This window comes from Palaemon carinicauda, chromosome 21 (genome assembly GCF_036898095.1).
Source record: "Palaemon carinicauda isolate YSFRI2023 chromosome 21, ASM3689809v2, whole genome shotgun sequence".
Lineage (NCBI taxonomy): Eukaryota > Metazoa > Arthropoda > Malacostraca > Decapoda > Palaemonidae > Palaemon > Palaemon carinicauda.
The window spans coordinates 100,077,065-100,093,365 of record NC_090745.1 but is presented as its reverse complement, the minus strand read 5'-3'; the positions used below and the strand labels follow the sequence as shown (position 1 = coordinate 100,093,365).

Here is a 16,301-nt window from a genome sequence, read left to right as displayed (position 1 = left end):
ATCGACGAGTAGTCAGAGAATGCTGGATGCCTGCCAATCGTTTAGGGGATCGGCGAGCTGGCGAATGGAAAGCACCGATGGATTGATGAATGGGAGTCTGTCCTTTGACTTCCAATCTCCTGGGAGATCAAAGAGTCGCTGGCGAACGACGACCCGTCGGTGACTGACGAGCAGTTGCAGGCCGATGGTGAGCTGGCGAATGGCGAGATGTCAGAGTGATGAATCGTCAGCGAGCAGCAAACCGTAGGTGAACGGCGAACCGTTGGTGAATGGTGAGCAGCTGGACGGTAACAACTGGGGAAGTGATGAGGAGCTAGGTGACTGGAAACAGCTGGAGAACCACGAATGGCAGTTCGTTGGTGAGAAGTCGACAAGGAGTGTTGGACTGGCGAACACCGCAAAGCTGGCGAACGGCGAGTCCAGTGGAACAGACAAAGGTCGGGCACCAGATGGCGAACAGCAAGACTAGTCTGAGTCATCAGACTGATGGTCGCTAGGCGATGATGGATCCTACGAAGGGGATCACTCAGCAGCAGATGGAGAAGAGCCAAACAGACGTCTCCTTGCCAGAGGCGAAGGAGAACGTCTGAGGCACCGAAGAGGGCTCCAAACTCTACGAGTCTGTTGCCGGTGAAGACGAGCCTATGCAAGGGAATGCTGACAAGCAAGCTGATCTCTGGCAGGCCTCCGAAGAGATGTCTCTATGGGGGTTCTCCCTCGTGAACAAGAGGTAACCACCAACAGGAGAGACTTGCCTCGAAGGATGATTAGCAAGGGGGGGGGAGCGTAGTCCTTGACAACAGCGGCAGCAACAGTGAACGAGGTAGGGGCGGAATCAACAGGCAGGGCTGCAGAGGACTCCTCAGGGTCACGAAGATCTACACTGAGCATGGCCAACGGATCTACCTACAAGGAGGAAGAACGATGCCTTTCAGCCCCCAGCTGAAGGAGCTGCAACAGAGCCTCCTTCGAAGGAGGGCTGGGCAATTCCAGGGCAGCCACACCTGAAAAATATCAAAGGAATCAGCACTGTCTCTCGAGAACCGAGATTCTCCAGGAGTTAATTTGCCTACGCTACAATTCAACGGTTTCCCAAAAAAACTGGAGCTTCGGAGGAAGGTCGGTGGCGGAAGAAGAAGCTTTGGACTTCTTCGGCTTCAAGAGTGACCTCGGAGGCAACAAATCCGTTTTAGCCTTCTCCTTCCGTTGGTGCCCAAACCTTTCCCACTGGGAGGCAGACCACTCCCAGCATTCTGCACTAGTACAGTATTATTGTTATCACACCGTTAACCTCTACAGGCGGGACATAAATAGTGAAGATCGGTGTCTACCGATGACATATATGTCCTGCAAGAGAGGCCTTCAGGTCCTGGGCAGGTCCGCACAATGATGGCAGGAAGAAGCATACACACACTGCAAAGAAAAAACAAAAAAGATTAATAATGGCTGTCAAAATTTGGTGAGGGGAAGAGTAGGTACCAACCATTCTCCACCAGAGCCAAAAGCAAAGTGAGGCTCATAGCCCAGGTATGTGATTGAGAGGGGTGGCTACTAATGAAATCCCCCGCTAACTACCAGGCGGGTATTAACCCTCGCTAAAAATCTAATGGCTCGTCTTTCAGCTTCGCCGAAAGTAATACTCCTATAAATAGTGTTGGTTTGTATGTAGTGATGGAACGAAAACCATTTTAAACTTTCTGTGCATTTACTCCTGTACATACATGTGTACATACATTGTTGCGTAATAACCCGTTTAAACCTTTTGCACATTAACCCAACCCCCTTCTCTTTCAACCAATAGGATTATTCGTGTGTGTTTGTTTGTACATAGCCCCTACCCCTACCTTCTTCCAACGGGAGACGAGATACCTTTTTCCCTAACGACATTCAAGTATTCTACCCAATTTTCCCTCCAATATTCAAGTATTCTACCAGAATTAATACTACTATAATCTGTTTTCTTCACTGATGCAATACTCATTTGCATATTTCTCCTCCTGACAAGTTTAAATGGATTACCTATTTGTATTAGTTATTTCACACCGTTTTGGCCATGACTACACTATTACATAGTCTGTTTAGAAGAGAAATACTGTACAGTACAGTTCCTGCTTTGGAAGAGTTGGGTTCTGGTATGCCTTATATTCATTGTTTCATTTCTTGTTAACGAATCACAGCCCATATATACTGTATAAAAAATGACCATATTTGGGGATGTTTCTCTAGTTTAGCATGACATAGATATCTTCGAATTACTTAAACAACGTCGCTGGTCTGTGTAAAGTTATTGTGTTCTTCTCTGATGTGTTGGTTCTGTTTGTCATGGATTATTCCATAGCCAGGGGTAATGTTTACACTTATTTTTATATGAAATTATAGGAAAATTTCATTGTGACAATGGTCTCCAGTCTTCCACATCTCAAACATAAGGTAAGATATTATTTGTAAGAAATAATGATCCATTGGGTTGGCGAGCGTAGCTCAACATGTACCACATGCCAGAACATATGAGCAGTGAATTCTTTTCTTTTTTTGTGAGCGAAGCGAGCCACATCGGAGCAAAAACCATTCAAGGCTCTAAAAAATATCTCCAACTTAGGACCCATGGGGTTGACGAGTGCAGCTCAACATGTACCGCTCCCTAAAACATAGGAGCAATGACTTTTTTTTTGTGAGAGAAGCAAGCTACAGAGGAGCAAAAACCATTAGAAGTTTTATGAATTATCCCCAAAGTAACAACCCACCAAGCCGTTAAGTGAATCATACATAATAGTTTGCTTACGGAGAAAACTGTTTTTCCTATGGTTAATAGTGAGTTTTCAATTACTTTTACCTCTATTGCAATCTTAAATAATCACGTTTTTTCATTTCTTCCCCAGTCCAAAACCCCTGCTTACCTCCTCTGTCTGGTGGAAGAGGGGGCTGGCAGATAATGAGAGAATGTTTTATTTGCGGAGAAAACAAAGGTCAAATTTGATGAAAGCACATAATTCACTCCAGGAACAACTGTTTTTTCTATATGTAAATGTTGTCCCATTCGGAACTATAATTTTACCAAGGATTCATGTCCCTATAAAACATAATATATGTACCCATATTTTGAATAAGGTAGGGAAAAACCTTCACTTTGTAATTAGCTTAGTGATTAAATCATGTTGACTAAAGGTAGAAATAGGGGGTGTATGTAGTTGGCTGGGACAGGTGTAAACTTTCTTATTACCTGTCAAATCAATTTTCGGTAAATTTATAGAAAAACACTGGACAACACTAATGTATATAGAAGAAAAGGCTTGTTTTACCATTATTTTCCATTTTCCTCACCCAAAACCCAGGATTCCCTATGGGCGTCCCCCCTTACCATAGGATATATTAGGGTATATCTTATTAACGATTTATTTGAGAGGGAAATAACGGTAGTTTTCGAAGAAAATAGGAGTTTTTCTATAAGTACCCTAATTTTTTATCAGTAAAGTTTGCCCTGTGTTTTACTATAATAAAACCCAATTTTCTTAAATGGGAAAACACTGTTTATCTGTCTAAAATATGATACTATAGAGGTAGATCTACAATTTACAAAATATGATTTAGTGTACATTGCCAGGAGCGAAGCTGGTTGGGAAGTAAACACAGGGTTGAGACTTAGTCTTAGGGTAAGCTAAAGATATTGGCAATCTATGTAAGGTTAGGTGGGGAACCTTGGGTTAGTTGGTGTTTGTTTCCCTTTTAAAAAGTGTCATAACTTTTAGAATTTTTAAAAGTCTAAAATCTGAAAAATATGGGTTTCCTCAAATTATTTCCATCAGAACAGATCATATTACGGTTTTATTAAATTACTGTAACTGTAAAATACTTAGTGCCATGGTCTATCACAAGTTCACAACCAAATTTAAAGGTTTCAAAGTACGAACTATAGCAGGACCATCACAATGTAAACAATAACAAACTTCTTCTTCTTCTTCCATTTTAGTAGGAGATCTGGCATCCTTCTTGGAGCCAATGTACTCCCCTGTAAATATGACATAAGATAAAATATTAGATCAAATCAATACAGTTGACAAATTTTAGTGTTAGTCTGTTATTAGATATTAACTCCTTCACCGAATGTTATGAATGATATGTTAACTCCCCCACATGAGGCTTAATACTTTTTATTCAAACAATATCCATGCTCCCCCTTCCACTGATATTGTTTTTATAGTGCAATATATATATGTATATATATATATATATATATATATATATGTATATATGTACTGTATATATATATATATATATATATATATATATATACATACATATATATATATATATATATATATATATATATATATATATATATATATATATATATATATATGTATATATGTACTGTATATATATATATATATATATATATATATATATATATATATATATATATATATATATATATCACACTTTATCAAAACCATTTCCATTTAAATACATTTACATTGATTTATATTTATAACAACCTCCTGTGGTTTGTCTATTGCAAAATCGTTGCATTAAATGTAGTCTCTTTACAAAAGAACATTTATGTGGGTCTAGAGACTAAATTTAATTCTTATTCCTCTGTTGGATAATTAATTTTACAGAGGATTACAATGTGTTTAGTAAATTAGTTTTAGTTAGAAATGTTATAGAAGCAGAATAACAAATTAATATATTAACTACTATTGTTGATACTCATCTATATTCCATACGAGAAGCCATATGCAGAGACTGCCATCATCTTACTGTTCTAGTGTTCGTGAAGATATTTCCCCATCACGGTAATTAATAATGTTTAAATTGCAATAATAGACGACTTAACTATAATCCCAAAACCTTGACTTTCATCGCTAACCAAGTTTAATTTTATTGGTAAGCTAAACGAAAAAAAAGAAAAAAAAATTCTGACTCCCAAGATTCAATAATGGCCTGCCATTGAAAATCTATTAAAGTTGTTTTATTAATTTTCATACATTCTAGTCATAGTAATAAGAGTTGTGATGACAGGAAAGCTTTTAGCCTACCATTCATTATTCAAACGTGATAAATTCCCTCAAAATCAACCTTATCACTGTTCTTTTGATTAAATTCCAATTTCTCCATAGCCAACTGCTGATAATATAACAGAAAATGACAAAAATTTTATTTTGGTAGTTGGTACTAAGATAAATTTAAAGATCAAAATAATAACTGGCACCATTTGATGTTATAAATGAACACTTTATCAATGTTTGAAAAAACGGCATTAGCCTGTGTAAATTACAGACACTGAAAATCCATTTGGATATCTTGTAGATAAAGATAAACTACACTTGATTCACGCAAATTATGATATTTAGTATGGTCTTTGTTACATGCAATTGTAATTCAACAAAGACCTTAAGGAAAAGAAAACGCTTAGCTTGATATTATGGAGACTCTCCTTAGAAGATTTTGACGTTTTATATTTTATATAACACTATAACCTTAGAAAATGTAAATATTGTAAATAATAAATACGAAAATGATTGTTTCATTTTTAGTTCTGCACAGGACTATAGACTATTCTTCCACAGAAAATATGATTTTTATGCATTTCACGATATTTTTTTTTTTTTTTTTTTTTTTTAAATAATTCTCATTTCCTTTTCATTACAAATAAGATGTATAAATCGACTAACAAAATAAGGTCCTCCTTGGGAGACCGAGGTTTTTAGGTTCATGAAATGAAAAGAAAAAAAAAAAGAAAAAAAATGAATGACATACAGAGGAGCATACACTAAACTAAACTAATCTTACCGAAACAAACCTTGAAGTATTGGGTCCCTACCTTATCAGGGTGCTTAAGTTAACAAACACTGTATGCATGAAGGTCGTATTTATCCAATATACGCAATAGAATTACGCACACATAGCCTTAGAGTATATTATCATCTGGAATACAGCCATGGCTTTTGTCTGTCTGTCTAGATTGCCCAGGCCATCTGCCCGGACGGGGTCTCTGCGACCATCGGTCTTAGCCCCCAAATAATGGCCATGGGCTTGGTGCCTACTATGACAGTACTGTCAACTGGATCATGGATGGACAGTATTTCAGTATTAAAAAAAAAAAAAAAAAAATCATCCTCTCGACGGTAGCAAAAATCGAAAAACCCAGATTATGCAATTGTAAAATTCTTAGAACCTGAGGTGACAGGAAACTGGTTGCTAAATTATTTCCTTTGGCTTATCGTACGTAAGCCTTGAAATTGTTGTTTTTCACCCAAAATGATCGTACACATTTTCAAGATAATTATTAAGGAATAACATAAAGGACTTATTTCAAGGTATTTTAGTATCATTGTTTAACTAAACACACACAGACAACACACACACACACACACACACACACACACACATATATATATATATATATATATATATATATATATATATATATATATATATATATATATATATATATATATATATATATATATACATATATATACATATATATGTATATATATCACTATATATACACACACACACATATATATATACATATATATATATATATATATATATATATATATATATATATATATATATATATATATAAATATATATATATACCTAAGGTATATATCGTACATTGTACCGGACCCAAAATAATCGTACATGTACGACAATTATCGTACGAAAAGCAAACCTGACCTGGAAAGAATTAATAAAAATCTATACAAGGCCTGAAATTCCTGAAAGAAAATGCGTCTTCTATAAAAATAAAAGACAAGATTTAAGAACCTGGTAGGGTAAAGAAATTAAGATTTTTTAAAGTCATATCATGAAGTATCCACTGGGAAACTTTAAATGTTGTTATGGGTAAAGATGCATAGTAACTTCATAAACCGAAGACTTTCCCATATCATAATGTCGTTGTCCCAAGCGAAGATCTGATAGTTCAAGTATTCAAAGTTGTAACATTTGCTGCAATAAAGACGAGCTGGTAATAAAAAGTACCTCAGCTATACAACAGTTTATATGTGACTGAAATGTGGCATACAAAGAATTGATAACTATATTCACATTTTACGCCAATAATTTACAGTGGGATTTCACTTATCATTTCCTTTAAAAGGTCTGAGATTAACCCTAATGAGTGTTACTAAGTTTCATTTATTTTCGACTTTAATGTTGAAGTTCATAAGCCGAACAAATGAAAAAGTATAAGCTTCCTTTCTGATTCTTATTTTACTTACTATTGAAGAAAAAGAAACAAGAAATTGTAATTTGTATTACGTTTATTGGGGCATATGTTTAAAATAAAAATAAAAAAAAAACCGAATATTCAGCTTTGTAGTGTTGAAAATGGGAAAATGCAATGCTTGATAAGAAAATTTAAAATAAATGAGCGAGGTGACTGTATAGAAGAAAAAATATGAGAAAGAATTTATTGGGACACATTATACGTCTTTTGTAATTAATTCGGTAATTACGCAATGATCGATTTTTACAAGGATAACATAAGTTACACATGCTTATAAACATGGTTGATTGACATGGCTCATTAGTAATTTTTGTTTCAAGTTATTAAAATATTCTCGCGAAAATTTAACGAGATGCAATATTTGAAGAGTGAGAAATATAATTTACATTTTAAATGAATCGTGATACTTTATCACAGGCCTATACTGTATGTCTCTTATGGATGAGTTAGTGACAGCGTCATAAGGACGACCCAGATTGGCAGTGGAATTTTCTGTGATTGGCAGTGGAATTTTGCTCTGACAGATATTGATTCAAGGATCACAAAAATCTGTTGAGGAAAAAACATCCCAGCAGGAGATAAATTGTTAAGGCTGTGTTACCAGAGCTATTACATAGATTGCCCTTGCAGTAGCAGTTTTCCATGTAGCCAAAGGGAGCAACGTCTCTTCTGCAGCCTACTTCGTGAGTCTGCTGGCTACAGCTGTAGATGATAGCTTGAGAGTCGTCTGATAAGAAATGGTAAAGGTTGAAAGGTTAGATTTTATATTATAGGTTTAATTACTTACTCCTAAATATGAAGCATTTATTCATTCATAGTTTTATAATAACACTAATTTGTATCTGCATTTAGAAATTGATGCATTAAATGTTCTAAGAATCAATCTCTTTTTGGAAAATTCATTGTGCATGATATGTATATAGTAGAATAAGATGTTAGGCCTGTCCAAGAAAATGACCATTACAATAGCCAGAGATGCGATGAAAGTAGGAGGATAGCAAGACGAAGGTGTAAAGTTGCCTGACGATAAAAATGACAGTAAATAATGTGCAGTATTATTATTATTATTAGTATTATTATTACTTGCTAAGCTACAATCCTACTTGGAAAAGCAGGATGCTATTAGCTCAGGGGCCCCAACAGGGAAAATAGCCCAGTGAGGAAAGGACAAAAAAAAGTTAAATATCTCAAGAATACAACAACATTAAAATAAATATTTCCTGTATAAACAATAAAAACTTTAACAAAACAAGAGGAAGAGAAATAAGATTGAATAGTGTGCCCGAGTGTACCCTCAAGTAAGAGAACTTTAACCCAAGACAGTGGAAGATCATGGTACAGAGGCTATGGCACTACCTACGACTAGAGAACAACGGTTTGATTTTGGAGTGTCCTTCTCCTAGAAGAGCTGCTTACCATAGCTAAAGAGTCTCTTCTACCCTTATCAAGTGGAAAGTAGCCACTGAACAATTACAGTGCAGTAGTTAACCCCCTTGGGTGAAGAAGAATTGTTTGGTAATCTCAGCGTAGTTAAGTGTATGAGGACAGAGGAGAATCTGTAAATAATAGGCCAGACTATTAGGTGTAAGTGTAGGCAAAGGGAAAGTGAACAGTAACCAGAGAGAAGGATCCAATGTAGTACCGTCTGGCTAGTCAAAGGACCCCATAACTCTCTAGTAGATGACAATACAATATTGATGGGGAATAATGAAGAGATTCTGCAGGGACTAGCAATAGAATCCATATATTTAATTTTTTTCTAAGAGGAGGGCGTTAAAAGGATTGGCACTAGCAAGGCTAGGACTCAGAGTGCATGAAGACATAAACATAGAACAATTAATTTCAATATGAACGGTGGAAGTATGTTGTCTGGGAAAGGAAAATGCCTGTGAAATAAAAATCAATGTTCATATTTTTCACATGCATTTTGAAACTTTCGCCAACCTCTACCAGCCCTCTTCACTTTTATCAATTCACACCGTATCAACTGCAAACATCAGCCACTCTATTCACGATCAATTGCCTTATCCCACAAACTTGTACTTTGAGCTCTCATATCTATTTACCAACCATTAAAATCATAAATATCACGTAGGCACAACACCCACGCATTTGATGCCCACTTATACACTAAGAAATTCACTTATTCATCTAATTAGCATAAAGCAAGTTAAATGGCTCCCTTTATTGGAATTTTTTCCCTCTTTTGGACAATTTATATTCGAATTTGGTTCTTCTTAAATTACTGAAAATGATTTTAGGGATATGGTGGCCATTTTTATGTCCAATTTCAACGGAGATAGTCGAAGGAGTTATCACAACAGAGGAACTGGCATTCATAGGTAGTAATCAACAGTCAGCCCCGAAATGGCTTAACATGACTAATGAAGAGACCAGCAGGGAAAGAAAAACATTTACTGTTTGGCATTCATTAATTATTAATCATCCCTACAGCCTTTGCCTTTTATCCCCAAAACTTTTCACAGAATTTTTCCACAATAGGAATTCGCATACTTTATTCCTTGTTTAGGCCAACTCTACCTTTTTTTTTATTTTGATCAGTCTGTTCTGATTTCTCTGGGAAATCCAAACCCGGTCATACAACCTCCTGGGTATGATAAATAATGGGTGGCTCTAAAAGTAATTATAACTACATGAAAATACATTCCCCTTTTATACAGAAGCAACATACTTTTTTATCCCTTTCAATTTTATTTCCCTTTCCGGATATATCTTATACACTCTATTTAGTTATGCAATTACTTGATTGATGTTAATACCACCATAATATATCATCATAATCGCATGCAATCATACGTGCATACAGTACATGTATATGATAATTTATCACATTCACTCGTGATTTTCATTTATTCATATAAGCCATACATGAATCTTTATATCGAATTCGCTCTGACTCAAGAAGAGACCCAAGGCAGAATTCACTTTATAATGATAGTTTCTGGTCGGCCAAGGATTCGAACCTCGACCAAGTCAAAACTGAGGTTACAGTGACTCCACAAAAAGTCCTCATACAGAAAATGGAAAACACTCAAGGAAAAATTACATAGAAGTTAACGCGGTCTATGGACCGTTAGTGGGCTAAAAAAACCCTCAACACATGTAAACCATCATAAATTTAGCTAGCATATTATTATTATTATTATTATTATTATTATTATTATTATTATTATTTTCATTATAATTATTATTATTATTATTATTATTATTATTATTATTATTATTATTATTGTTATTATTGTTATTATTATTATTATCATCATTATTTTTATTATACTAATATTATTTTCATTATTATTATTATTATTATTATTATTATTATTATTATTATTATTACTAGCTAAGCTACAACCCTAGTTGTAAAAGCAGGATGCTATAAGCCCAAGGGCTCCAACAGTGAAAAATAGCTCAGTGAGGAAAGGAAACAAGGAAATAAATAAATTACATGAGAATTAATGAACAATAAAAATAAAATACTTTAAGAGTAGTAACATTAAACTATATACTTCATATAGAAACTATAAAAACTTGAAAAAAAGTAAAACAAGAGGAAGAAAAACAAGATAGAATGGCGTGCCCGAGTGTACCCTATCAAATAATGGTCGGGTTTAAAAAAAAAAAAAAAATCCAATTATATTGAGACAAGAGAAACTTACCATAAGTTGTGACGTGTTTCAGACATATTTCCGAGGGACAAGGAAATTCTATAGTTGCTCCCTGAATTCCAGTGTGACAGTATTGGCAGTGACCTGTGCGGGAATGGAAAAACATGTTTATAATACTACACGGAACGACCTTTGAATTATGATTATACACAGCACTTTCAACGTTCAACAGCTTTTTACTGTAAATTCCTCTCTAAATTCTTTTACTAAGCATTTACAGTCATAATTATTTTTTAGTTTTGACCCCCTCACTATACATTCCCTGTATGTATGTATGTATATATATATCATATTGTATATATTTACACGCACATACACACACTAACATATATATATATATATATATATATATATATAAATATATATATATATGTGTATATATATACACACATATATATGTACATATATAAATATATATATATATATATATATATATATATATATATATATATATATCTGTATATATATATATATATATATATACATATATATAAATACAGTATATTATTTATATACCTCTACACATTATATATATACACATATACAGTATATATATATATATATATATATATATATATATATATATACATATAGATAAACACAGTATATTATTTATATACCTCTACACATTATATATATATATACATATATATATATATATATTTATATATATATATATATGTATTTATATATAGGCTATACATATATATATATATATATATATATATATATATATATATATATATATATATATAATGGCACCTCAGTAAATTCACCTGGATGTTGTCCTACTTATAAAGCTAAAAATGTACAATAATGAAATTACGCACCTGAATGAAGAACGAAGACTATGAGCAAGATGGTAACTGCTTTGGCATTCATGTTGTGTAATTCAACCTGCTAAAATGAATATCATATAAATATCATCTGATTAAAGAATGATTATCAATAACAATACTACTACTACTACTACTACTACTACTACTACTACTACTACTAATAATAATAATAATAATAGTAGTAGTAGTAGTAATAATAGTAATGATTATAATGATAGCAATAATAATACCAGTTATGATGATATGAATTATAAAGCCGTACAGTTGGCATCATTAATCCCGATATACTACTTTAAGGTAAGCTAAGCAGACTTCTGACAGCTGTACACACACATTATATATATATATATATATATATATATATATATATATATATATATATATATATATATATATATATCCTTGCTTGTGGGTACACTCGGGCATAATATTCTATCTTGTTTCTCTTTTTTTTTTTCTTTTTTTAAGTTTTTAGTTTACATATGAAAGATCTAATCTAATGGTTTTACTGTTCTTAAAGTATTTTATGTGGATTTTTCATTACTTCTAACGTAGTTTATTTATTTCCTTGTTTCTTTTCCTCACTGGGATATTTTCCCCTGTTTGGAGCCCTTGGGCTTATAGCATCCTGCTTTTCCAACTAGGGCTGTAGCTTAGCTTATAATAATAATAATAATAATAATAATAATAATAATTATAATAATAATATGTGCGTTTGTGTGGAAGGACGTTGACAACCAGGGTGCATAAGAGTGCGCGCAATATAAATATTGAAGTGTGTAAGGGGTTTGACGCGCTTCTGATGAGCTTTGTGTATAGGGGTATAAATCGACCAAAGTTATAAGAGTTTTACTACACAGACGATTCATTCAAAATTCAGCTGTTGGTGGATGAATGTAGTAGTGGATACTTTTTTTTTTTTTCGGTGTATTATTGCCTATTTTAAATTATGCAATGGTCCAAGAACTCTTAGATTACCACAAAAACAACTTATCTCTATCAATGGCGGTTTAAACTTATCTAATCTGCTAGATATGCTTAAGCATATCCAACATTTTTTCATGTTAAATTTAGAGAACAGCTCACACCAAACCTATTAATTTATCAAGTTACTCAAAGAATGATGTTTGTTGTATTTTAGAGAATTGGACTGATAGTTTTTATACATTTTAAACATTTGTTTCATCTTACTTGCAAAAGTGTTCTGGTGGCTCAGTATAATTACGCTCTTGTTTCTATATTTTTCTTTTGCAGGTGAAAGGAATTCTACCCAGCAAAAACTTCAACGATTGGATGAAATGTGTGGGATTAATTCTTCTATGTTCCTTTTCACTTAGATAAAAACATTTATAGTTTATATATATATATATATATATATATATATATATACATATATACATATATATATATATATATATATATATATATATATATATATGTATATATATATATATACTGTGTATATATATATATATATATCTTATATATACATGTTATATACATATGCATACACACACAAATATATATTCATATACTTACATATACAATTTATATGTCTGTATAGGTCCGTACAAGCACACACAACCACACACACACATATATATATGTATATATACATACATACATACATATACAGTATATATATATATATATATATATATATATATATATATATATATATATAAATATATATACATACATACATACATATATATATATATATATATATATATATATATATATATATGAGAACAATGAACAATATAGTTTTAACTTTTACCTTGCTCTGATCACCACGAATAAAGGAATACACAAGTAGCCTATATATTATTGAGTGCACACTGGAACTATTGAAGAGTGCGTAGACGCTGAAGGCATATCCCAAGATTGAACAACTCTTTGATAACATCAATGATAAAGTTGGAGAGGTTCCGATATAATGCGACTCTTATTATTATGATGACTAGTGTACGTGACCCGGCAAAAAGCGATGGCTAAATATTTAAATAGATATGTACACTCACATCGACACACACACACACACACCTCTCACTAGTGTATGGCTACTCCGTTTCCCCCTACCCGAGGGACGGGGAGAGTTGTGAGTGGCCGGAAATATATATGTATATATATACATATATATATATATATATATATATATATATATATATATATATATACATACATATATATATACATATATATATATATATATATACATATATATATGTATATATATGTATGTATATATATATATATATATATATATATATATATATATATATATATATATATATATATATATATATCCAGATACTCGTTCTTCTTTACATGAGTGAGATTATTATGATTATTATCATTATTAATAAGCTACAATCCAAATAGGAAAAGCAGGATGCTATAAGCCAAAGGGCTCTAACAGGGAAAAATAGCCCAATAAGAAAGGAAATAAACTATATATGATAAGTAATAAATAGAGAATATGAAATATCTTAAGATCTGTAATAACGTTAAAATAGATCTGTCATATTTAAACCATGAAGACAGACTCATGTCAGCTAGTTCAACATAAAAACATCCGCTATAAGTTTACTTCTGAAGTTCCACCGATTCGACTGCCCGATTAGGAAAATCATTCCATAATCTGGTCACAACTGGAATGAAAGTTCTAGAATACTGCGTAGTATTGAAATTTTTAATGAAGATGGCAATACTGTTAGATCTAACTGAATACTTAGCACTATGTACAGGATGGTGCAGCGCACAGTCTGGGAAGACCTGAGTGTGTAAAAGAGATTTTATCCAGAGCAGGAATTCAAGACTACATATTTTTGTTCAACAAATTAAGTTAAGAGTCAGCAGCTATACTCTAATCGAGACAATGTAGAAGGAAAGAATTAATACATTTCCAAAGAATAGAGTGATCACCGAAAATTGTTTTTAATAAGCCCTTTTTTTGCGCAATTGAAGAACATACAGACCAAATGTGTTTCTCAAAAGTAAATTTGCAATCAAGGATCATATCTATAATTTTTAAGTTTTATTTAGTTAAAGAAACATTATTAACGCAGCGATCTCGATGTTGAGGCACTGTATTCGACCTACTTAAAATCATACTTTGAGTTTTGTTAGGGTTTAACTTCACGCCCCATAATTTGCACCATACACTTATTTTAGTTAGATGTCTTATTAAGGGATTCAGCAATCCCAGACTTACATTCAGGAGATGGAATTGATGCAAACAGAGTAGCATCATCTGTATATGCAACGAGCTTGTTTTTAGGGTAAACCACATATCTTGTCTTTATAGCTTGAAAAGTAATGTGCTGATTAGGCAGAAAATTGTTCTGCAACTGAAAATTCTGCCTACTTTTTCTCCTTAGTTTTCTGTTACGGAAGGATTGGGTTTATGAGTGCCTACACATAGTTTTATACCCATATTCACACAATCCGTATATACATACGCACATACATACGCACATACATACACAAACACACACACATACACACACACACACACACACACACACACACACATATATATATATATATATATATATATATATATATATATATATATATATATATATATATATATATATATATATACTGTGTGCACACTTGCTAAGTACACTGGAAAGGTAAATTCATCTTTTTTATGCAATTTATTATAGATTATTACCGTAGAAACTCTTATTTATGCAATATTGGCCAATGACCTTAGGCTGTAAGTTAAAAAAAAAGCCAAAGATCCAACTACATTGGAAGGTCTTCCAGTTTATTCTTTTATCAAAATTTAATGGATACAGAGAATTTATTAAAGTTTTATGCCTAAGATTTCCTCGCTAGTTCTTGGGATATTACTCTCGTAAATCCCATTCAACTTTGAACGTTGTTGAAATTGGAATGCACTTTACAGGTTAACACATTCCACGTATAAGATCAGTGCCAAGGAATCTTTTAGACTATTATTTTAACTTGGCTGATACAAATGATTGTGTTTTATATTCCGTTATTTCATCCTCTTAAGCAGAACGAATTTCCGACATCTAATTGATGCTAGTTCCTATATATTTAACTACTAAGGGACTAGGCACCACTCCCAATGTTACAATTCACTGCTATGGAAAGGAATATAGCTTCTAAATAATTACCAGGGACCTATACGTACAGTTTCAATGTAAAAGAAGCCTATTCCTGGAGTTACAGGAGCACAGGAGTAAATTTGATGATTATATAGGGGAAATTCTGCTTAAGACTTTTTAAAACCGATATCTCTGAATATACTTTCTTTTACATCCTGGAATTCTTTCCAGACTAATCAATGACGTTCTTTTATGGGTTGCTATAATGGATTCTTTATCAACTATTAGCCACCGAAGCTGTAAATATACTGTTTTAGAATTTACATCATACGTTTAATATCTGACCGAGGATGTAAAACTAGATTAATTAACATCCTTTAAAGGTAGAGTGAGCCCATCAAAATTGGTCTATTGATTTCAGTAGACCAAAACACCAAAGTATTATTCAAAG

The 16,301-nt window shown here is 32.8% G+C and overlaps 1 protein-coding gene across 1 annotated transcript; it reads right to left on the bottom strand.

The window, feature by feature from the left end:
• Positions 1-7,302: 7,302 nt before the first annotated feature.
• On the bottom strand, positions 7,303-13,709 carry LOC137615356 (uncharacterized). Its single transcript, XM_068345170.1, has 4 exons — positions 13,546-13,709; positions 11,757-11,826; positions 10,918-11,010; positions 7,303-7,967 (listed from the first exon to the last, which is right to left on the bottom strand). The coding sequence occupies exons 1-4, from the start codon at positions 13,672-13,674 to the stop codon at positions 7,780-7,782; spliced, it is 480 nt and encodes a 159-aa protein (XP_068201271.1). The 5' UTR covers positions 13,675-13,709; the 3' UTR covers positions 7,303-7,779.
• Positions 13,710-16,301: the final 2,592 nt, after the last annotated feature.